This window comes from Malurus melanocephalus, unplaced genomic scaffold (assembly GCF_030028575.1).
Source record: "Malurus melanocephalus ecotype Western Australia unplaced genomic scaffold, MMel_1.1 scaffold_652, whole genome shotgun sequence".
NCBI lineage: Eukaryota > Metazoa > Chordata > Aves > Passeriformes > Maluridae > Malurus > Malurus melanocephalus.
The window spans coordinates 29096-50898 of NW_026623884.1; the positions used below are offsets into that span (position 1 = coordinate 29096).

Genomic DNA, 21803 nt, shown 5'->3' on the forward strand with positions numbered 1-21803 from the left:
GTGTGTGTTGGGGAAATAGTGGGAATTGTGTGGCAGAGGAGAGCAGCAGACAGGAGCAAGTTCAGTGTTCCCAGCTGTTTACACCCCGCAGCTGGACATGACCCCTTGCCTCACACTGCTAAGGATTGAAAAATTTCACCATCTCTGCTGGAGTCCAGTCCTTCTAACTTAATGAAAACAATCCCATGTAGCAGAGAACAAAAATGTCCTTTTTTTGTGTTTTGATAGTACCTGAAAGGTCCACAGTCAAAGGAGGGAGGCAGGGACATGATGGTGTAAGCCACAGGCAGGAGGCTGAGGAAGAGGATCAGCAGCAGCAGTCCCATGTAAAAATTGTTAGACTTGGATGCTTTGAAGACTCTTGCGTGAGGGACATTGCTACTCATAACAGCCCAGCACTGAAAATACATGGAGGTTAATAAGCGCAGCACGTTTATACCCACGAGCCCTGGTGCGTAAAAGGATCCCATCCTGGAAAGGAAAAGAGAAGGACAGGTGCTGTTTTTTGACAGACTGGRAGGTTTACTGCTTGCAAGAAGWGGAAARTGGKTGTTTGTGTGGTGGCAAGTTTGTCSACAAATGAAGTCTGTGTGGGCTGATTGGTGCTACCCTCTGTTCCCATAGTGAAAGCCACCTGGATCCATGTTAGGGTAGGGTTACCCTCACTGAGGACCAGCAAGGCCTCRGACTTCTCCAGGCTTGCAAAGAAAGTTTTTCAGTTTGTGACAAAAATTTCTTGGAGATGGCTTGGAAAATGTTGCGTGAATGTAACCAGCAGGGAGAGACCTGCTTTTATGGTTAAACACAGACAGCCAAAGAGTCAGAAAAAACAGAACCCAAAGCTTCCTCTGGTTGGCTTGGAAGCCTTCTAACTCCACTAACAGGTTTTCTAGACAAAGGGGGAAAAGACAGAAAAAAGGAAATATCTTACCAAATCATTCCCTGGTTGAAAACCAAACCCAAGACATTGCCGCTGATGTCGAACTCAGCATAGGACGGCTATACAGGGAGAGAAAGAAAAGTGTGTTATTTCCAGAGATCCCTGCTACTGTTCCCTGCTGGGTGTATGATGCTTATTTAAAGCTGGCAAGCAGGGATTCCTGGCAGGGCTCCTGCTGYGGGCACACTGCTCCAATGACCCTCAGTGGTGTGGGGAACGCAGAGCTGGAGCTGTGCGCTGCTGCTTCTCTCTTGGCTYGCTGGAAATTGGGAAGATGTATGGAGGTGCTTAGAGCTGCTCCGTGTTTCTCTCTCCCTGCTAATATAACACCAGCTGTGAGCATGGCACAGGACCATGTCAAACTCCAGCTGGTGCCTGGCTGTGGGCTTACAGTTCCACCCTTGTAAAATATTGAATCTTGAAGCGGTGATAATTGTGAGCTTGAGGGCAAATGCTGTGCTGGATAAATCCGTGTCCCTGGGTCCAAGCTGCTGAAGAACAGAAACAGAGGGCAAAGGGAGAGAAATATGAGGGAATATGTGACCTGATGGGTGTTTGGTGACATTTTACTCTGTGCTAGCTGGTAGGYTGCTCCATGTAAAGCAATATTTTAACTATCAGAGGTGGGTGCTAATGGTGGCAGGTCCAAAAAATGCCAGTCTGATCTACTGGCAGTATTTGTCATTTTATAAATTATTATTTTATTAGATTTGCCTATGATTAAACTACTGTTTCTTTTGTATATATGTACTTTTTTGCACACAAAACTCATATGGCTTTTGCCAGATAAAAGATTTTCTTGTTTTATTTTCTTGGAAAAAACCTATTTTTTAAAAGCTGCAATGCAGAGAACAGAATTCTAACAAATGAAGAGTGATGCTCTTATATGTTTGGAATATCCTATGTGGTATGTCTTTCATGCCATTTGCATTTACTTAATACTGTCAGCAAATCATAAAGTTTAAGATATTTGTGTTTTATGATGAAAACTCAAGTGGAGCCTAGTCAGAGTCTTGCTTAGCTGACTCTTCACAGCTTTGGGAAGGGATGGGTGTAAACATTGTTTTTTTTTTTTGATTCTGGTCCATTTCTACTTTAAATCTTTAGCTAGGGGTAAATATTCCCTTCCTTTTCCCATGAAAATAAAGACAACTTTCAATGTCTGCTGGCAGGACCTCCCTTGGCCACCCTGGGAAATGTCCTCTGYCTCCCTGAGAAGAAACAAAAGGAGCTCCACAAGCAGCAAAATGCCTATTGTACCCCACCTGCTCTTCCTTGACCAAAGCCCTCCTCTTTGCTCTTCTCCAGACTGCTCCTGGAAACCCTCCCACTGTGACAGCTAGGTAGTGAGTGCACTGTTCTCCTKGTAATCTTGCAAGGTATTTTCATCTCTGCCTGAATCCATCTGGTTTTGTCTCCTCTCAATGGATTTCCCTCCTCCTCTCCATTATTTTCTTCTGTGTTTTGTGCAGCGCCAGAATTGACTGCTTTGGTAATGCAGCCTTTGTGAATACCAGAGAGTCCAGTTCTGTTGTGTGTTACACACACATACGAGAGGGGAAGGAAATGCTCCTTGTTCCACTGCAGTAGAAGAAACACCAGCTCCCAGTATCTATCAGAAAACAGTGCTATGGGTAAACCAGGTTGCTGCCTGCAGGGTGGGCAACGAACAGGAACTTCTGGGGGTTTGGAAAGGGATAGAGAAGGACACAAGGTTTTGGGGTTGTAACAACTGAATGAACACCAACTTATTTCTTTTTTGAGTCAGTTTCATGTTTTAAAGTTCTCAGGTGGGGATGAGAACTGCATTTTTGTGGAGTTCTTACTGGGATGGAACTGATTGGCCCAGAAAAGTGATGCATAGACTATGTACACCAAATATGTTATCAGGCAAGACCAYACGACCACTGGAAGCATTCAAAACAAATTGATTTGTAGCCTTTAATCAAATGGTCCTAAAAGCCTTTCATCTTCTTGGCTACAAGATACTTACAAATCCAGCCTCTAGGTCCCAGCACCAACAGTAATTCACAAATCTGACAAAGCAAGCTCGGATGAAATCTCCCACCAGAATGGTTATGTAGGTCACCAGGATATCGGAGACAGTGAGCCTCACAATCTCCTGCAATTTAAAAGACGGAAAAAAAAACCATTTAACTCCTGTAATTTCAGTAGCGCATTCAGGACTGTATTTTTCATTAAGCCATTTGTCTTTACATGACAGTAACCTTCAGAAAAGCATGCCATGACCAAACTCCCTGCCTGTTTTCAAACACTCAGCAGTGCCTGAGCTTTACCCCTGTGCTTGGAGCTACGAGCTCTGTTATAGCTGTTAGAGCTGATGGCTGCTGCTGGCATTATTGACTGCACTGCATGCTGTGGCAGCACAGAAAGTGGGAGCAGAATGCTAATGCTGCACTGGTGCTGGTGTACAATATACATAYGCCCATGGTTGTTTTGATTGTGCACAGCTCTGGTAGGGCTGAGCTCCGTAACTTTCACATGGACTCCTAAGAAAATTGCTCAGTTGTAATTGCAGAGCTGTGTGTAAGTGTAAAGAGAGAAAGACAAGGAAGATAAAATTGCAGGCAGAAGGAAGACTCGTAGGATGGAAATAACTGTAGTCCCAAGGATTCAGAAGGAAAGACAYTTAGAAGAGAGATTTTAAAATTCTGAGCAGGGGAAGAACAAGGATCTTGGAATCCCAAGATAAAGGTTCTTGGAAGAACAAGAACAAGGAATGACAGATCCTCAGCTGCACCAATGATCAGCCCCTCTAAGGGGTGACAGTGGCTGATCTTTTCCCACATGACTGAGAATCACTTGTCTTGTGAAGACCCTCTTAGGTGTGCACAGGAGTGCATAGCCTTGTTGTTTGGCAAGCCCTAACCATCTGTCAGACAGTAAACAACTGCTTTTACTTTTTAGGTTGGGCACTGTCTGGCTGCAGATCTTCTTGGTCCCAGGTAAATGTTGCAGGGTGGATTTGTGTGGTGAAACTGAGGATTTGAAGACCACCCTGCATGCCTTTCAAGGGGATTACTTTTGCCTAATTCTGCTTTCATTCCATGTGTTATGGATTGGACAWGTCAGCAGTTCCTTTGAGGCATATCCTCTGGTTGGGTTTTATTCCTGCACCAAAGCCTGTCTGGAACAAATGCAGCAGTAAATGGAGAAGAGAGGTTTCCTTCAAAGGCACAGCCATGATCTGAACAAGAGCATGGTGCAGGCATGRCTGCAGGCTGCCTGGCCTTTTGTGCTATTCACAGCCAGTGCCTCAGAGCTGGGCATTGTGTGCTGCCACGCTCTGGTGGCTTCCAGCTGARGATGTCACCACCAAGGCTTGAGAACCATGGCCAAGGACTCGTATTGCCTCAGTGATGCTGTATGAGAGTGGGAGAAAGAGCTGTTGTTTGCAAGGAAAACTTCAAGCCTGGAAATATTAAAGACACGAACGAGACAGCCAAAACAATTAATCATCGCAAACCAACACAGAGATTTGCTGCTTAATGAATTCCTTACGATGCCGACGGTTGTCTCCCAGCAGGGTCCCCTGGGTACGTCTGCAGGGTCAAGGGGAGGTGGGGTGGCGGTGCTGTCATTCCCTGCAGATGAGTTGTAGTAGCCAAGCAGTGTCCAGTGCGTGATGTTTTTCACCACRTCCTCTTCTGCCAGCTGCAATGAAGAGACCCCCCCCAATAGCCAAAACAATCAGGAAATAGAAGTCCCACTGGATGTGTTTGAASAAATCCAAGGCGTTGAGTTCCACCCTCCTCCCTACCAGTTAGCACATCTTGTATGAAAATCTGCTTAAAACAGAGTTGCAGTGCTGTCAATAGCATGGAAACTCCTTCCCTTTTGCCAGGATCAGGGGAGAAGCAACCAAGAGCTCCATGAGTTTTGGGGAGCAAGCAACATGTTCCCTGCACATGGAGAGTCAGACCTCGTTCAAGACCTCTGTGTGAGAGGGAGCCTCCACCCAGTCCTTCTTCACATTATTCATAATTTGTCAGTGCAGAGCAAACTGCCTCAATTCCTCTAATTCTGCTCAGCTTAAAACAGAGTAATTTTTTTCTGTGGATCAGTTAGACATTTATCCTTTCCCGCAGTTATCTGCCCACAACACGGTACCAGGATAATATTAAAGAGGGGAGGCAGGGGAAGAGGATTATAAACTGTATCCTCAGGGTCTGCAGTAATAGAAATTGCAAACTGTGTCAGATGGAGGAAAAAATATAATTACCCTAACATGCTGTGATTATAGGAAGTCAGAAACTCTGCTGTCTTCAGGGCTGTGAAGAGAAGCTGGAGGTTCTGCTGAGGGAGTGTCCCTGGGGCACTGCAGCCTAGCTCAAGAGGACTGGGTATAGAGGAAACACCTGATACAAAGGGAATGCTTGTCCCTGCCGGCTGTGGGGACAGGGTGTGTTCMCCCTCGACTCTGGGAAATGCGATGTGACCGTGGCTTTTTCTCACAATTCTTACTTTTTCATTGACGTCATCCATCAAGGCCAACAGAAACGTGTAGAGGTTCCCCAGGAAGAGCGCAAAGATCCGCCCCAGCTGCCATTTCAGCCCAATGCGGGGATGGTAATTTTCTAGTGCAGCGATGGTTTCAAACAGTGGAGGGCAAAACATGCCCAGCAAGGACATCACAATTTCCACCTGCCACACGAGGGAAATGAGATAACTGCTCAGAGTAACAACAGTGACTATCTTGYTTTGAGCAGAGCAGGAGCTGCCTACAACTGGTTGGATATTTCTGAAGGATTTATCAAGGGGAGGGAGTCAAAGCAAACTCAGCTTCTGAGCAAACGCAGTATCAGACTTCAGGRCCAGGTTGCACGACTTGCTCTTGCAGGAGCACTTTTGCTCTTATCTCAAAGGGATGAGCTCTAAAGAATTTGTTCCCTGTCAGTCCGGACTCATGAATATTTAGGTTCCTCAAGTACCTTGCAGTACTGCTTGCATCAGCTCCAAGGTTCTTATTTTAGTTTCAGAGGAAGCGCAAAGCTTGGCTTGTGTGCATAAAGATAATTAGTCGGTGCCAATGTTTATTTTCCACRTTCAGCACCTTTGCTTTTGCAGTAAGCATTTACAGGCTTGAATGGAAGCAAGTTTTGCAGCTCAAGAAAACATGTCCTGGTGGTATCTTTGTTCCTCTTTATCATGCCAGATACTAAGCTGTACTGTGGTCAGTGAGGTCACTGGCCAGTCAGGGTTAGCTGAGGCATGACTTACAGGCTCTAAATGTTTTTACAGCCCTACAGGTCCCATTGGCCTCTGGAGGACTGTGTCCGTACAGGTGCACGCAGTCTCTGACTCACAGGTCTCTTTGTGGATTTCTTTCCAGAAGTAACAGTATCTCAGACTGCATTTATTGAGATCTCAMRTTATCACCAGGAAAGGGTCAGATATTAAACTTTTTTTTAAGGTAARWTTTTTTTTCCCTTTGGGAAAAGTCCACTGGAACCAATCAAAGCATTTTGTGGGTAAATGCTGTCTTGCTAAAGTTTTATGAAGGAATTGTGAAAATGCATGGATTTGAATTTAATTTGGCTTTGATACAGAAATACATGATTATGTAGTAGACATTGAAAYTAAACCTTTCCATGGGTTGAAATTCTTTTGTGTGTGTCTGAAGAGCTTAAACATTTGAACTTCTCATTCCAAAATCAGACACAAAAAAACGTCAGCAATTGAAATTTTTTGGCAGGTTCTGAAATTTTATTCCCATAACCCAAGGCGAATGACAAAGACTTGGGTTTGGAGCTATGTCTGATTATGGACATTTTAACACCCAGAGAACTTTGCAGTACAACAGAGTAAGTGTTAATAAGCAACTCAATTCTTAAGATGGTGGTCAGTGATGAAAGTGCTGAAGAGGCATTTTTACTTTTACTGTGGTTTGTTATAAGGAKATTTTCCCTTCTCAGCAGAAGTTGTTAATTTGCACTGGGAACATTCCTTGCACTTCCCAGCTACAGTGCAAAGGTACTGAAGGGGACTCCTGGGCCCTGGTAGGGAATCTCTCTGCTTTGGATGCGCTCCTCTACCTATGGCAGTGATTAAGCTGACGTCCAAGGCAAATCATCCCAGCAGATAACTGGAAAAAAAAATTTCCTTACCTCATTTCTCTCATACCATCCAACATTTTGCATTTTGGAAAATGTCTGGGAGCGTTTCACCACAAAGTAAATGAGGTAGCCACTCCCACACAGGCAGCATATGATGAGGACRTTGGCCAAAACTCGCAGGAACCTTCTCAGGTGGATATTCTCATCCTTGTTGCTTTCTTGCTCATCGACAATAGACTCCTGAAAAAAACAGGGGTGCTCAAGGAATAGCGATGGATATGTTGTGGCACCAAGCATAAGGTGACATCACAGGGTTTTTTATCCTATGAAAAGCAATCCTGTGCTATTCTGGTTGCTTTCTACTTGGTAGTTTTTGTTAAATTCAAACTAAGCTTYATACAGGCATCCTGGTTTGACTGAAAGACATCAAATGGCAAAGAGCCTGACATTTGCCAGGAGAACTGCACACTTTTAAATTTCAAAGAAAGGGAGTTAGGGGAACTGGGTCACAGAGACTGGAGCTGCCACRGATCAGCAACATGCCCTGTTCATACGGAGAGATGCTGAGCAGGTATCCAGATTTCCCCTTAAATCTCTGCCATTGATAAGTGCTGACAGCATCCCCAGGAGCAGGCAGAAGAAAGTTAGGTTTACCTTGAAGCTGGTGGTGATGGATGCAAATTTGTTGTCTGCTGTCTCTGGGTTGCCAATGAGGTAGTCCCAGCTGGTGAACATTTTCCAGCTGAAAATGAAGTTGTCATCGTCGCCGTCTCCTGTGCTTTCGTTGGCATTGCGTGCCATCCTGYGTAAGGATGTGTGCAGGGACATGGTCAGACTGTTCCACAGAGCCACCACGTRTCCTTCAGCTTTGCAAAGCTTGGGTAAGATGGAGTGGGGGGAACATTCTTGGTTTTGGGAATGATTGACATGTTCCATTGGGCTTTAGGTCTGTGGAGGACTGAACTGTCAAATGATGTCTTCAGGGCTACACAGGTTTTGTATAAAAAATAGTAACAWAGAGAAAATCTGGCATAGGTGATGAAGGAGGTTAAAGGTTACTTCCAGCAGCTGGTGCATGAAGAAAACCTATTTATGGTGCTTCTGGGCCCTAGGCTACAGTATATTATTATGGTAACCTTTAGTTAGTTATCTTTAGTCAGAACCCCCTGATGCTGGGCAACACACCCACTGCAGCACAAACTTTTAGTGAGACTTCACTTGGTGCCCAGGGCTGGAGCCAGAGCTTGTGGCAAGTCATGCAGGGAGAGAAAAAGGATTATTCTTGTTAATCAGCATAGGAGCAGATATGGCTTCTGCTGTTTCCTSTCTATTATTTGATCCCTGAAATCCTCCTGCAAGTCCCACTAGAGTTCCCAGCACTAGTCCCTCAAGGAAGGCAAGACAACAGATGCTGCAATTTCATGGCAAATGTACAGCAAATCCCCATGTCCCACTCAAGCCAAAGGCTCAAGAGGCTCTTTCAGCTGCACAGCAATATGGCCTGTTTCAGCAAGCGATACAAATCCTTGGGCTTATTCTTTCTTCCAAAGAAAGGAAGACCTTTTCATGGTGTGTCCTTCAGGCAGAGATAGAGGGGCTTATTTTTTTTATTTTTAACTTTGCAGAGACCATTACAGCATGGAGAAGTGCTTTGGCTGCATCCTCAGTGCCCTGAGGATGCTGTGAGAGCCTCACTGGTGTTTGGGGACACGAGGCACAGAAATTGTAGCCACTTTTAAACTCCACTGACTGGTTTAGGGACTCATCAGATGCAGTTCTGCTAGCATTTTCCTCTTTTCTGCAACCCTTGCTTTGTTTGTTGGCATTCAGCAGTGTTTACTTTGCAATGAAAGGATGGAAAAGGAACCTTTGAAATTTACTACAAGTAAAATCCTTCATGCACAAAATCTACCTGTTTGATGTCTCTGTAGGAAGGGAGGAAGGGTTAAAGAGATCTGGAGATCAGGAGAAGGAAGAAGATGGCTGGAGTAGGAAGGGTTCAAAATAGTGCACATGAGTACATGGATGAGGCAGGAGAGAGYCCAGGTTCCCCCAGCCCTCCAGAGCCGGGGTGGTGGGTGGAAAAGCTAAGTCCATGAAAACAACAGGCACAGAGYCCCCTTTCCCCACATTCCCCCAGCCAYCCAGCCAAGGCTGGAGCAAGTCTGGRTGTCCATGAAAGGGAACCCAGACCTGTGAGACACATCTGGGTGGATTTTGCAGAGAGGGCAATGTCAGCTGCACTTACGATCTTATGACAACCATCAGGCTGTAGCCAAAGACACTGATGCCAACCATGAAATAGGCCATTGGCAGCCTGTATTTCAGCCAGCCGATCGTYCTCTGGTTGTTGTAGTAGCCATAAAAGAGAGCTGAGTACTTGATGTAGCCCTGCAGGTAAAGCAAAAGCAATCCTGTGTGAGCTCTGCAGCTTTTCTTCTGCAGGAAAGGGATTTCTAGTGAAAGCTGATGATCTAAAATAATGAAAATCAACTTGGAAAAATTTTTAGGGTCTCATTCCTGTCTGTTTGCTGCCCTGGCACCTTTGAGAGCTATCTTCTTATGAGTTTATCTTCCTAAGAGAGGGAAGATGAGAGACAGCATGTCAGAGAATAGTGGCTCAAAACTAAAACGTAGTTTTGATCCATCACTCTTTCATCCCTCCCAGAAAAACATCCTTATTGCTTTTTGTGGCTGCAGCCCACCTGYTTCTCTAAGCCAATAATCAAACACTCATATCTCGTAGAAATGCTGTAGCAACGGGATTTCCCACCATGATATGCAACTTTTCCTTTCAGGTAGGAGGCAGCTGATGCTTAGTACCTTGAAGATTTAGTTCCTTTTACWGGCTGCCACCTGCAGAGCAAATACAACTAAAGAGTGAAATCAAAGCATTACTTTCCTGTAGAAAGCAGAGCTCAGACGCAATATCAACCATGTTGTCTCAARTAGATCTATTTTTTGCTGTACAATCTGTTGGGCATTCAACGAGCRTGCAGCTCTMCTAACTGGCATTAGCAATCTCTCCRTTTTTMTGTCATATCCCATCCAAGTTGATGTGAATCTTCGCTCATTGCAGCTCTCTATTCTTTGCCCCTTGTCTTTCAGCTCCTAAGTTAAGTGTACCTAACCAGTCTGGATAACCAAACAAGTTCTTCTCTGGTCAAGCCTTTGGAAAGGCATAACTTGAAGAACTTGTATCAGAGCTTGCTGTGGATCTTTCTTAGAGACATTGAATGGTTTACATGGGAAGTGATCTCTGGAAACTGTCTAGTCCTCTGCTCAAAGCCTCCTGCTCAAAGCAGAGCCAAAGGAAATGTTGTGGCTCAGGGCTGTGTCCAGTGGGGCTTTGAAAATCACCAAGGACAGRGATACCATGATGTTTCTGTGCCTTTCTTCCAGTGTTTTACCACCTTCACTTAATCAATTAAACTAAGCTCCCCCAAAACTCTAGGCTTTTCGTTCCTAGCCTAATAAAAAGCCTTGGTATCCCCAGGTGCCACGGTAGCTGGATGCTTACCCCACACAAAAGCGCAGTGCCGTGGGTACAGGACCACTCTGAGTGAGTCTGCCAGTGCTGCTGAGCCCCTGGGGTAAGCATAGTGAGGCTGTGGCTAGCAGAGCCCAGCCCAGCTGCCTGGGGCTTGTAGCCTGTTCCATACAATGCCTGCTGCAGAGGGGTGGTGGAAAAAGCCTCGTAAAATATACTGTCCCTGAAAGCCGCTACTGAAGTTTGTTACTCAGRTTGTGATTCCAAACCTTGGTCTTTGATTCATCAGATGCTGGGGACTGAAAAATGAGTTTCTCAGCTCACATCACCCAGTATGTTCTTTAAACTCCATTTGTGAGACATGGTGTCTAGTRTTCAAGTGAGATTTATTCCTTCCTGCCCCTCTAGAGATCCGTGATGTGACCTCCTTGCTGCCAGAGCATACATTTCCCCAGCTCCTCTCTCTTGAAAGGGATTTTTCAGGATAACGGTATTGACTGCTCCTGATATATACTTCCCCCTGCACATCTCCTGAGGAGCATGCTGGAATAAGCCTCTATCCATTTTCAGAGGGCAAACCTCTGTGAAGGGCTTCATTTGACATATCCTGGCTACAGAGGGTGTTGGCAAATAGTGCTGCCCCAGAGCTGCCTCATCCAGAGGAAAGTTTCCTCACTGACATATCTATTGCTTGAAGTCCCCCAGAGAAAATCAGCAGCTGCATTTCATCAACACTCCTTCAGATTTTTTGTTTGTTTGTTTGTTTTGAAGTTGTATTTTGCTTTTTTTTTCTGGCTTAATGAGTTTAAATGCTGCCTCTTGTATTTTTACAGTGCACTCCTCAAATGAGCTTTTCATTCAGTGCACTGCCATTAAAAATGTCCTTAATTCACCTCTGAATTTTGGATTTTATCAAGTGGGGGAAGTGCTGGGAGAGGAAGAGTTAAAAAGATCCTCAGCAGGCAATGGGGAGTAAATGAAGGCYTTGTCCTGGCAGGTTCCTGGACAAGTATTTGAAGACTGATTAATAAATTAGTTTAAATAATCTGGTTTATAACAAACTAGCTTTTTTTTTTGGTTGGTTGGTTTTTATTTGGTTGGTTTGGTTGTTTTTTTGGGGGGTTGGTTTCATCTTTTTTTTAGCTAAGGAAATATCAATGGTTTTTTTTTTACAGAAGGTCTGGGTCCCATGCTTGTAGCATGTGGGCAGGTGCTGACAAGCATTAAAAAAAATATTTTCAGAAGTGACCACTTTGAAAGTCAGATCCCAAGGTGTTGGTTACATCAGAAACTTGTCACCCCCTGCACATACCTTTTCTTGGGCTGTCACCTAAAAACACTTAATCCCTTGGCTTTAAATCCTCAAAGTTTCTGGGGTGGGAGGTGACTTGATGCTGCAGCCAAGCACTAAGACATGGCTGGAAACTTGGGATTTTCCTTTGGGTGCAACTTTGGTTCTGTAAACTTTGATTCCTCCTTCAGGCTCATATAAATATTTCAGGGGAACAGGGAGCGCAGGGAACAATCCCTTTCCCAACCACTTCCAGTGGTCTGGCAAGGTGCTCCCTGCCTGTGGAGGGGGTCTGCACTTTCTGGCTGCCTGGTTTGGAGCAGCTCCAGTCTTTCACCTGGATACTGGCTTCCAGCTGGAAGCAGAATGGCTGTTGTGCCTACACATAGGTGTGACATATAGCAGGCAGTGCATTTTTATGTGGAAGGGGTTCAAATCCATGTTCAGTGTCTGCACGTGTACGTGGTGTTTTGGCCAGAAATCTCACCATCCACAAAGATTTTGTTGCAACAAAAGGCTTTCCAGACTTCTGGAAGAAATAGTTGCTTGCTTGTTTATCTTGGAACAAATTAATCTTTGTAGCACCACTAACTTCTGAAGGATTTCAGGAGTTATTCAACTGATCTTTTGTGATTAACACTCATTTGCTTACCTCAAAATCCCAAAGAACTGAAAAATCCATAGCTGTTGCTTGTTCAGCCCGGGGTACAGTTTTCCTTGGCATACTCCCATATGGCATTCCCATCAGGACCTGGAAAACATTAATACTAGCGATGTATATATAGTATAAAATGCTGAAGATKTTTTTTCAGKTTTTTTTTTTTYTYWWRRRGWSTCTYTTKKKKYWCWYTTKKKKKKKKTTTYYYTTTTTTTKKTKYTKMKATRTRTWTTWYWTYTYWWWAYKMWAMMMSMRSMKTTTWWAAAMWSWKRTKTWKWWWTWAWTTWAWTTWWTTTTWCTTATTATTAATTCTATTTATTAMTATYTAGTAAKAAATTGTTATTTATATTTAATATTAATTTTACCCAAAATAACCAGAAGACTTCCCTTTCCCTGGCCACATTCATTGCCAGGAAATATTTTGTGGAGGAACTTTATCCTTCAATGAACAGCTCCATTTGAAATGTCCTTCATTTAGCAAGGAGTTCTTTGCTTGAACTTCATGGGTCTAATGCAGTAAAGGGATTAGCTTCATCTGTTTATGCAGAGCTCCTCCTCTGAGAGAAGCCAAGAGCACTGGGTCGAGCTTGCAGTACAATTTGCGTTTTTCAGTCTTGAATTGAAAGACATTCTCAAGGTGATGTAAAAGGCAATTAGGTTTTGGGGGGAAAAAAGTATGACTAAAAGATGTAAAGACCGGTTTTCACGGCACAATGCAAAGCAGGTCTTGTAGCTGGAGCAGCAATTGAAGTCCAGACAGAGGATGCCAAGGGCTATGGAGAGTTTGTATATTTACAAGCAGACTCTGACTGGTACCTCTACCAAAATATCTCATTAGCATTCATAGCCTAGAAAGGTCCCAGCAAATCATCTATCACTTCTTTTTCAGRGCTATCTAATTACATTTAAAATAATTTATGATTAAATGTTTATTGCCCAGCTACTCTCCGTATCGTAACAGCTCAGTAGGCAGTGAGTAACAGCGTGCACGCTTCAGAGACGAAAGCTCCTGCCASATGCACAGTTCCCAAGCAAACACATTTGTATTGTTCAGTGCTAATGGTTATGTCTCCTGGTCCTGGGAGGAAACTGAGCTTTCCCTTTCAGTAGTGTGAGCAAGCACATTAGGGAGAACAAAATCACGGTCCTCAGGAGAGATTCTGCGCTGCGTTTTTGCTCCATAAAATTCTGCGTTGAACAGAACAGATGCCACTGTCTGTGGATTGCACAGCCTTTAAATACTGCACTGAGTAATTTAGCCAGAGCTGTAATGGCTACATTAAAAAATTCTTCAATAAACGATCATATAAAGTTGGCTATGAGATCCTTTGGCTTCTCCAAGAAAAGTGAGGAATAGAAAAACTAAAAATAAAACAATTGCTTGTGAATCATATGAATTGGAAATACAAAGAAAGGTTATTTCCCAAGTGAATGTCAGCTGGCAAAGTGCTGGGAAACTGTCCATTCCCTGCCAGGCTTTGCCATGGCTGCTGCCCCATGACCATGCCCCTCAGAGGGCCCAAAAGTGAGGGTATTTAATTATTTTCAGGGCAATCTCTTTCCTGTGGCTCTTGTGCCTACAGTTAGAATGTCATGCTCTTTAGTCAAAATGTAAAACTAGCTTTGAAATAGATTGTTGAGCTCCTCTTTCAGCTGCTGGATGGGCAGGTTCTTTTACAGCATTTTAGGTTTCCTGATATCAGTCTGAGTTCTCCTGTGTCAGTAAGTCTTTGTCAATAATTGTCCTCAGGCATTTCATTTTTCTAAAGCAATGCCTGTTATAAGACATTTGTTTGTCCTGTCAATGTCATGTTCATGTCAAGCAATGGGCAAGATATTATTGAAAGGAGAACTGAGCACTTACCTCTGGAATTATCACCAGTCCAAATATTAACCCAAAAAGGACAAGGTTTACTCCGTACATCCACCGCAGAAATATGAAGTAGGAAGCAACTGAGGAGCCAAAGTGACCTTAAAGCAGAAGACATTTCATGATTGGGAGTTTARGAGAGTTAAACTGTCCTCAGCAATGCTCTACCCTCAGGTTTCACAGACACATTTTGCATAAGCCCCCCAAAAGCCCCCACAACTGATGGAGAGAGAAACACGTGGAGCTGCCAGAGGTGTGTGCTCCCATTTTGGCACTGATGCCCAGGGTGAGTGGGGATGGTGAACCAGGAAGCTGAAACTTAGTTTGATGAAGACAAAGCTCTCTTACAAAATGTCTCACTGCCACCACACAGCAACTTCAACTTACTCTCCACTTCCTTTATCTTCATCTCCCAGGGTATGCACTGAGTCTTAAAATTTTCRAAGTCTCTCTTAAATTTCACCCATTTCTGAAAGAAGACAACACAGTGAGCAGAGAGGTGTGAAGAGGGGTCTGCTTTGTCTGCAGGGCTTTCTGATATCAGAGTTTGGCAGCATGGCTAGGTGTGGGTGTAAAGTCCAAAGCAGGAACTCTGGTCTGGGTCTTACCTTTTGGACTATTTCAGAAGCTCCCTTGAATCCAAAATCCCCCCAAGCCCAAATATTCACATTTGTGAACTGAGTTTTAACCTTTCCCTCTCCAGGCGTTTGGAAAGGTTAAACGCATAGTTGTATTATGCATTGATCAGATTATAAGGGGATGGAAAATTCAGACCTGGCTCTGGATTGGAAATACTGGTTCAGAACAAACTCTATTTACATCAAAATTTAATTTGACAAAACACTGAGCTTGAATCTTTCCTCACCAGGCCAGCAGCTAAAACTCCCATTGATTTAATCATCTCAAGCCTGGCTCTGTTTTGCACTTCTCAATGTAATCTCCATGACAACATGAAACTTGGCTACCAACTTCAGTCTCAAACACAGCCATCGTTCTCCTGTTATCTCCTCATCACTGCAGAAGATGAGATTCTACAGGACTATGGGCAGTGCAAGAGTTTGGCACGGCCTCTTTACCCTTTAGGGATACCTTTTCTCAAAGATCAAGGTGAGATCACATCAAATCTGGAAATTGCAACCAGAAAGTCATTGTTTTCCCTGCTCATGCAAACCCTGCCTTTCTTCAGGAAAGGTCACAAGGAGGTTGAAGTTCTTTCTGTAGTAGTCATAGATTTAAAGCAAGCTAGTATTTTTTTTAATGTGGGCAGGAAGTTTTATTCTGATTGCCTTGTGCCTCTTTCACCAAACAGAGGTCAATAAATCCAAAAATGTGCTGAAAACATAACTGAGTATCCAAGCCTGTCCCTGATATCACCGTAGCACTTACCTTCGCCATCATCATCTTGTATGCATACAACTTTTTGCCCTTTCCTTTTCCCAGAGCTCCTTCAAACTTCTCCACAAAATCTTGTGCCTCCCTAATGGGAAAATAAACGAGCAGGTTATTAAAACAGCAAAGGGATCTTTAGCTTTTCACCCCTGCCTGCGCCAGTGGGATAAGCCACTGTGCTCCTACAAAGGCAGGGGCTTGGTGTCTCTCCTCACCTGCTCACTGCTGGTGCTGATGTGTGCATGCACAGCTCAGACACCCACCCTAGACTATCTATCAGGTCCCCAAAGCACTCATGTTCATGTAGGGATGTGCCCCAAATCTTGCTCCACACTTCTCCCCGAGTGCAAACCAAAAGCCTGCCCAWTTCTCTCAGTGCAGAGCTCTCCCAGCCTGACTGCCTGCTATAATTTCTCTCTCCTGGTGCATTGGCCAAGAAGAAAACAACATTGCCTAGTGAAATAAACTCCAAGAGGATGCAGAATTTCCCTCCAGAAACACTTCCCAGGATACATATCAGAGATGTGCAAACGGCCCAGGGGAATAATCTCAGCGCCAGGGGAGTGAGAGTGCACTATTCAGGAGTAAAATCCACCTGCAAAATGAAATTAGTTTTAGAATRGGATTTCTAAGGGAAATACAGAGAAAATAGTTTAGGTAGGTGCTGTTATGCTGAGTATGCTGAGCTTGTGAATGAAATTATATTGTATATTGGCATTGCCAATGAAAAGAGATTAAATTTCAGGAGCTCAAGGTTCTTTACCATCCTAAGCCTGTGGGAGAGATGGACTTCCACTTGCTAAAAATAGTTGGTACAAATACAGGCCAGGCCAGCCTGTAATCTTGGGAAAATCACCCGTGACTTCATTAGAAAACCTAAAGTGAGATTTCTAACTCTTGAACATATTGTTTTGCTCTCTGTGTTTTACACCCCTCATCTGGTMAATAGGGCTAATAATTTCTTGTCTCAGGGTTGTGTTTATGCAACTAAAAATAACTAAYGAATGTACAGCAGGCTGAGAGCCTTTCTGGAGACCCCTGCACAAGCAATGCAGTTTTGTTTAGGTTCTTTAGTAGGTGGTGATGACTGCTTTAGTTCATAAATGAGATGAAGGCATGGAGGTATATTATCAAACACGATCTTAAGTAGAATTTTAGTCAGGATCCTACAACACAGGGGAAAAATGAATCAGAAATAACTCTGCTGTTTTTGTTTGCTTTTCTTGCAGAAATTTGGAATTTTAAGGCCATAAGACTTTATTTTTCATGAGCTGAGGCTCATAGCMTGCATGTGAGGTGGAAAAGCTGCTTTAATACAGTTTCCCTGTATAGATATTTACCCAGATTTTCAGAAGTAATTGACAGAGTTCACAATTTCTGATGTTATTGGAAGATGGAAAAGGTCTTGGCCTTYAGGGTGTAGAGAGAAGCAGAGACGTGGTGACTGCCAGCCTTTACAGCACAATCCCTGAAACCCTGAGCGCCCTCTGAGCAAATATGGAGCAGGGGCATCACCACTCCCTGTGGGGCTGTGAATGCTTTGTTATTTTGAAATCTCTCCTGCAGAAAGGGGTTTGAGACAATTCTTAACCAGTAGAGCTGGGAGCTGAATCATTGCCTTGACACGGGAATGTTTGTATGAGCCATTCCCTGTTGACCTTTGGGGTTTGATTTCCCTGGTCTGCCCTATCCCACTGCCCCTTAGCCCTGCACTAAGGGGTCTCTGCTGCTTGAGTTGTTTCCTCACTCACCAGGGGCTGTGGAGCAGAATTATCTTTGCTCCATAAACCTCTGCAAATAATGCAGCATTTTATCCGAGCAGCCCCATCTCAGGACTCTGCAGTGACACGGCACTGTGCTGCTCTGATTTCTGTCTGACAAAAGATATGAATAAGCAAACCAGGGTATGGAGTTTKCTTCAACAAGTAGCCCGACAGTAGAGAGTAATTTGGTTTTAAATACGAGGGTAGAATGACCTGGCCGTGGGTATCGGTTGAACAGATTTGCACTTTGTCTGTTCTTTGGTTACACGGGCTGAAAATCAGATCCCACATTTTAACTCTGATCCCTTGAAGCCAGACAGGCTGGCCAGGTTCTGCCGGTCACTTTTCCTGATTCTGAAATATTACAGCAGCAGCAAATACGTAATTTCAAGGAAAGACACAGTTCATCTGACAGCAGTCAGCAAAGCCCCCAGGAATGGGGTTTCCCATTTTGATGGGAATTTTGATGGGTACCTGAGCACTGAGAGTTTCTTCGCCATCCTCCAGGGCTTGTTCCTCATGGTGGAAATCAGTTTTTTCTTTTGCTCCACCTGCTCCTTCAGCATYGCGAGCTCTTCCTCTGACAGTGATTCCTCATCAGATGAGTTGGAGGTATCAGAAGTGCTGAGAGAGACACAAAATAAAGGGCACAGAACAGAAAGACTCACAGGGKTTAGATGGAAGACCTTGCTTGGGGTCTGCATAGGGCTGCTGGCCCTGGGGATCCCAATCTGATATGGGCACAGTGGCTCACCCTCCCCTGGCTCAATGTGATGCCAGTGCCCTTCACACTCAGAGMAGGGCTGTTTCCAGCCAGGATAATGAGGAGGCACTGTGCCCCACCACAGTTCACCCAGTTTGTGCTTTGGACCACACTTCAGCTATAGAAGCATTGCCTACAGCTACAGGGCTGCAGCTGGCTCCGGAGAAATGGTTTCCATGCTTTCCGAAAAAAAATGGGAGATATGGGGAGCAGTCGAAGGTTGGGACAAGCGAGATTTGGAAGAGGAAGACACATGAAACCTAAGGGATCCATTTTAACTGGAATGTTTCCATAGACCAACCAAAAAAAAAACCCCAAACTGTGTCCAGATCCAAATTGCTCAAGCTGCCTTCTTTAGGGGTGTTTTTCTGCCCCTTGCTGTAGGTGCTAGGATTCCACTACATGCACAGATCTGATCCTGGCAGAKAAATTATATTGACTTGGAAACAGTTTGACTGTGTGGCATTTTACACTGTTTTCCACTGTTGTGTCTCACTTAGGAGAGCAGGAATTTATTTGCAGTCTACTGGTTTTGCCATTCTGATCCATATGCTACTGGCATGTCAATATTTCTGCCAGTCTTAACAAGGCATAGTCAGGGATTGTTTAATTACCTGTTTTTCCTGTCTTTCTTCTGTTTGTTCTCCCCCTCCTTCGCTCTCTTGGTTGTTTTCTTTTCGTTATTTTTTGATTCCTTTTGATCTTTGGTAGGAGTCGTTTTGCCTCTGTCTTTCTTCTGGCTTCCTTCCTCTCCTGCCTTTCTTCCACTTCTGTTTCTCCTTTGGTAATTTTTTCTCCTAGAAACTCTGTTTTGTTGGCTGTCATTGTCTTCCTTTTTGCTTTCCTCTTCTTCTTCGTCTTCTTTTTCTTCTTTGTCTTTCTCTTGCTTTTTGCTTTGAAGTCTGCTTGCTCTGCCAGTTTCCCCAAGGGGTTGTTTGTTAATTTTCTTGTCCTTTACTTCATCTTCTGCAAGTGATAAAAAAAACAATTACATTGGGTAATCCATGCTGGCAAAAACGAAGATTCATCAGAAAAGCATGGGCAGCCAATACACCTGATGCAAACCTTGGCAAATTCAAAGTGCAGGTGCCTGTTTTCARTGGGCTTTGCGTTATGCCCTGCCCAAGAAACACGTGTAACTCCTTGGCTGTGCAATTCCCATGTAAGAAAGTGAATTTAGCACACCAGTGATTTAAATGTGACCATAAGAAAATTGGAAATTAGTTACGAATGCAAAAGCCCATCCATCAGAGGGCACAGACAGATATCTCCCTGACCTGTAAACACYCCAGAACAAAGGAAGCAGAAATTGCAGTCTGTTACAATGTGTAGTTTGCTTGTTGATGYGATGTCCTTGAAAGATGTTTACTTTTCAAGGCTGGGAAGGGAGTTCTTCTATTTATAGAGGGAAAAGGCACAGCACAGGCAGTATMCAGTTTTGTTTCTCTGAGTTTTCTTTTATATTGAATGGTCTATATTCAGAGAAGCAAAAGAYCAGATACTCTCTGAGGCACATTTCATTCTTACTGGCATTGCAAACTAAAAACCTCTTCTTTCCAGAAGTCAGAAGTGCTTCCAGATTAAAGGATTGAAATGGAGCATGATTTAATTGCAGAATATTATTGAAAGGGGGAAAAAACATTCAAAAACCCCCATGTCTCTCCATCTCTTTCACTACCAAATCTATTAAAAMCAATAATAAGTTTTCCAGAGTATTCTGGCTTCTAATTTTCCAAGATCTCTGGCTGATGAAARCAAAAATGTGGAGATACTGTAGCGGAAGAAGGAAATTGGCTGGAATGGGATCCAGAGTGTAAAATGAGGAGCCTAAAAGGTGAGAAAAATAAAAGTAAAAGGAATTTGAATGTTTGCATTTTTTGTTTGGCAAAAAGATAGAAATTAATGACAAGTAAATGATTTCCACTTGTTAGTGGTAAAAAATCAGTAGGCAGTGGTTGTCATGTATAACACTGGGAATGAGAAGGATCTTCCAATTAATTTCTCAGGATCCATTGGGCAGGTTTCAATCAGTATGTCGTGGTCCATCTCAGAGGTATTTTGGTTAATGATCTAAGTCAAAGGACTACCTGCACTCTGGGAAAACGTTCATTTTGGGCAGCCAATGATCTAGGGTTTTTTTTTGTTTTTTCTTTGCAGCCTATCAAATATTAGGTTAAATGTGAAACATTCAGTTGTTACCCTTGTCTTACTGCCTGTTTAGCCTATATGGAAAAGGTGGATATGATATAAAAAAAATAAATCTCAGTAGTCCTCTGTTTACTTTCTCATATTCTCTGAATAACACAAACACAGTTGTGAACCATTTTTGCAGTAACAACTACATTTGTATCACCTGTATCWCTGTTATGATCTTACCTCTCATCTCTCTCTTTAGTTATACTATACATGCAGAGTTAAAGGTGTTTTTAATCCTGTCATGGCTTTTCCTGATTTYCCTCACAGCCATAAGTCTCCCTTCAATGCGTTTTCATTTTTATCTCCTTGTCGCCATGATTAATCAAGATCCCAGTGTATCATGGTCTAAGCAAGCTCTACAGGGAGGGCAAGCAGGACTTCAGTACAGTCCAAAGCAGGCCCAGCCCTGCACCGGGTGGTGCTTTACTGCAATTCCTGATTTCCTAGGGATGACTCCCAAGGGATGTAGCATTGACAGCCTCCTGCTCTGGGAATGAGGATAAAAGAGGACAGACTGCTTAAAAATGGTGGTTTACATATCACTATTACAAGTCAAACCTCAAGGGAAAAATCTGTTTGCTTGCAAGTAACTCATGAAAGAGTTTGTGTTGTAGAGCAAGTCACAAGTCAGAGAGAAAAAGAAAAAGCATCACCTTRTGTATTTTAAACAAACAAAACCACMTTTGTTRATCCGTACATTACCTTCACTCTCTGTGTCAGTTTCGACTTCTCCATCAAACTCTATTCCGGCTGTAAGACAAAGAACAAAGAGTAATTGCATTTGTGGCTGGARTTTACATGTGCAGTGCTTTACACAGCTCACCCATAGGTTCCAGCTGAGCTTGGCAGAACATCCCTTATTGATTATACATTATACTCTTTTCCTGCAGAAATGTTCTTAACATTTGCTTTAGTCTGGCAGGCTGACAAAAGTTGCCTGCCCATGCAAACTGATCTTTGAGAGATGCAGCACTGTGTGCTTGGGAAGCCCCAAGAGGTTCAATCAAGAATTTGGCAGCATGAGAACTGAAATGATCTCGCAGTGATACCAACCATCTTCCAGGATGACCTGTAAAGCACTTTTCTTTCTCTTCCCCATGGCAGYCTCCCGTCTATCGCCCGGACACCGAAGCTGCTACTGCAAACGCACACCCAGTCATACACAGGTTACTCTCTCCTCCAGCGCCCATGTGCTGGTCTCCCTGGTGTTGCAGACAGATGGGCACATCCAGCCCTCAGTGACCTCTTGCTCATGAGCCATGAAGGCAGGGAGGGGAGGGAGAGGCAGGGAAAACCTGGGCTCTGCCTCAGCCCACCCAAACGCTTTCCCTTCCTCTCCCTTCTCCCTGTGAAAAAAAGCACCTGT

The 21803-nt window shown here is 43.7% G+C and overlaps 1 protein-coding gene across 1 annotated transcript in view; it reads right to left on the bottom strand.

Moving 5' to 3' along the window:
• The window catches only part of TMC2 (transmembrane channel like 2), a 31984-nt gene extending 10448 nt beyond the window's left edge, over nt 1-21536 (bottom strand). The window contains exons 1-16 of the mRNA XM_057383686.1: nt 21491-21536; nt 21140-21187; nt 18856-19207; nt 17953-18102; nt 15713-15803; nt 14714-14795; nt 14321-14427; nt 12451-12549; nt 9266-9408; nt 7672-7819; nt 7069-7257; nt 5426-5605; nt 4463-4615; nt 2934-3062; nt 932-999; nt 232-471 (exon numbers count right to left, since the gene is read on the bottom strand). Of these exons, the coding sequence (XP_057239669.1) occupies nt 232-471; nt 932-999; nt 2934-3062; nt 4463-4615; nt 5426-5605; nt 7069-7257; nt 7672-7819; nt 9266-9408; nt 12451-12549; nt 14321-14427; nt 14714-14795; nt 15713-15803; nt 17953-18102; nt 18856-19207; nt 21140-21187; nt 21491-21536 (2225 nt within the window). The remainder of the gene's footprint in view (nt 1-231; nt 472-931; nt 1000-2933; nt 3063-4462; nt 4616-5425; nt 5606-7068; nt 7258-7671; nt 7820-9265; nt 9409-12450; nt 12550-14320; nt 14428-14713; nt 14796-15712; nt 15804-17952; nt 18103-18855; nt 19208-21139; nt 21188-21490) is intronic.
• Between the last annotated feature and the right edge of the window lie 267 nt (nt 21537-21803).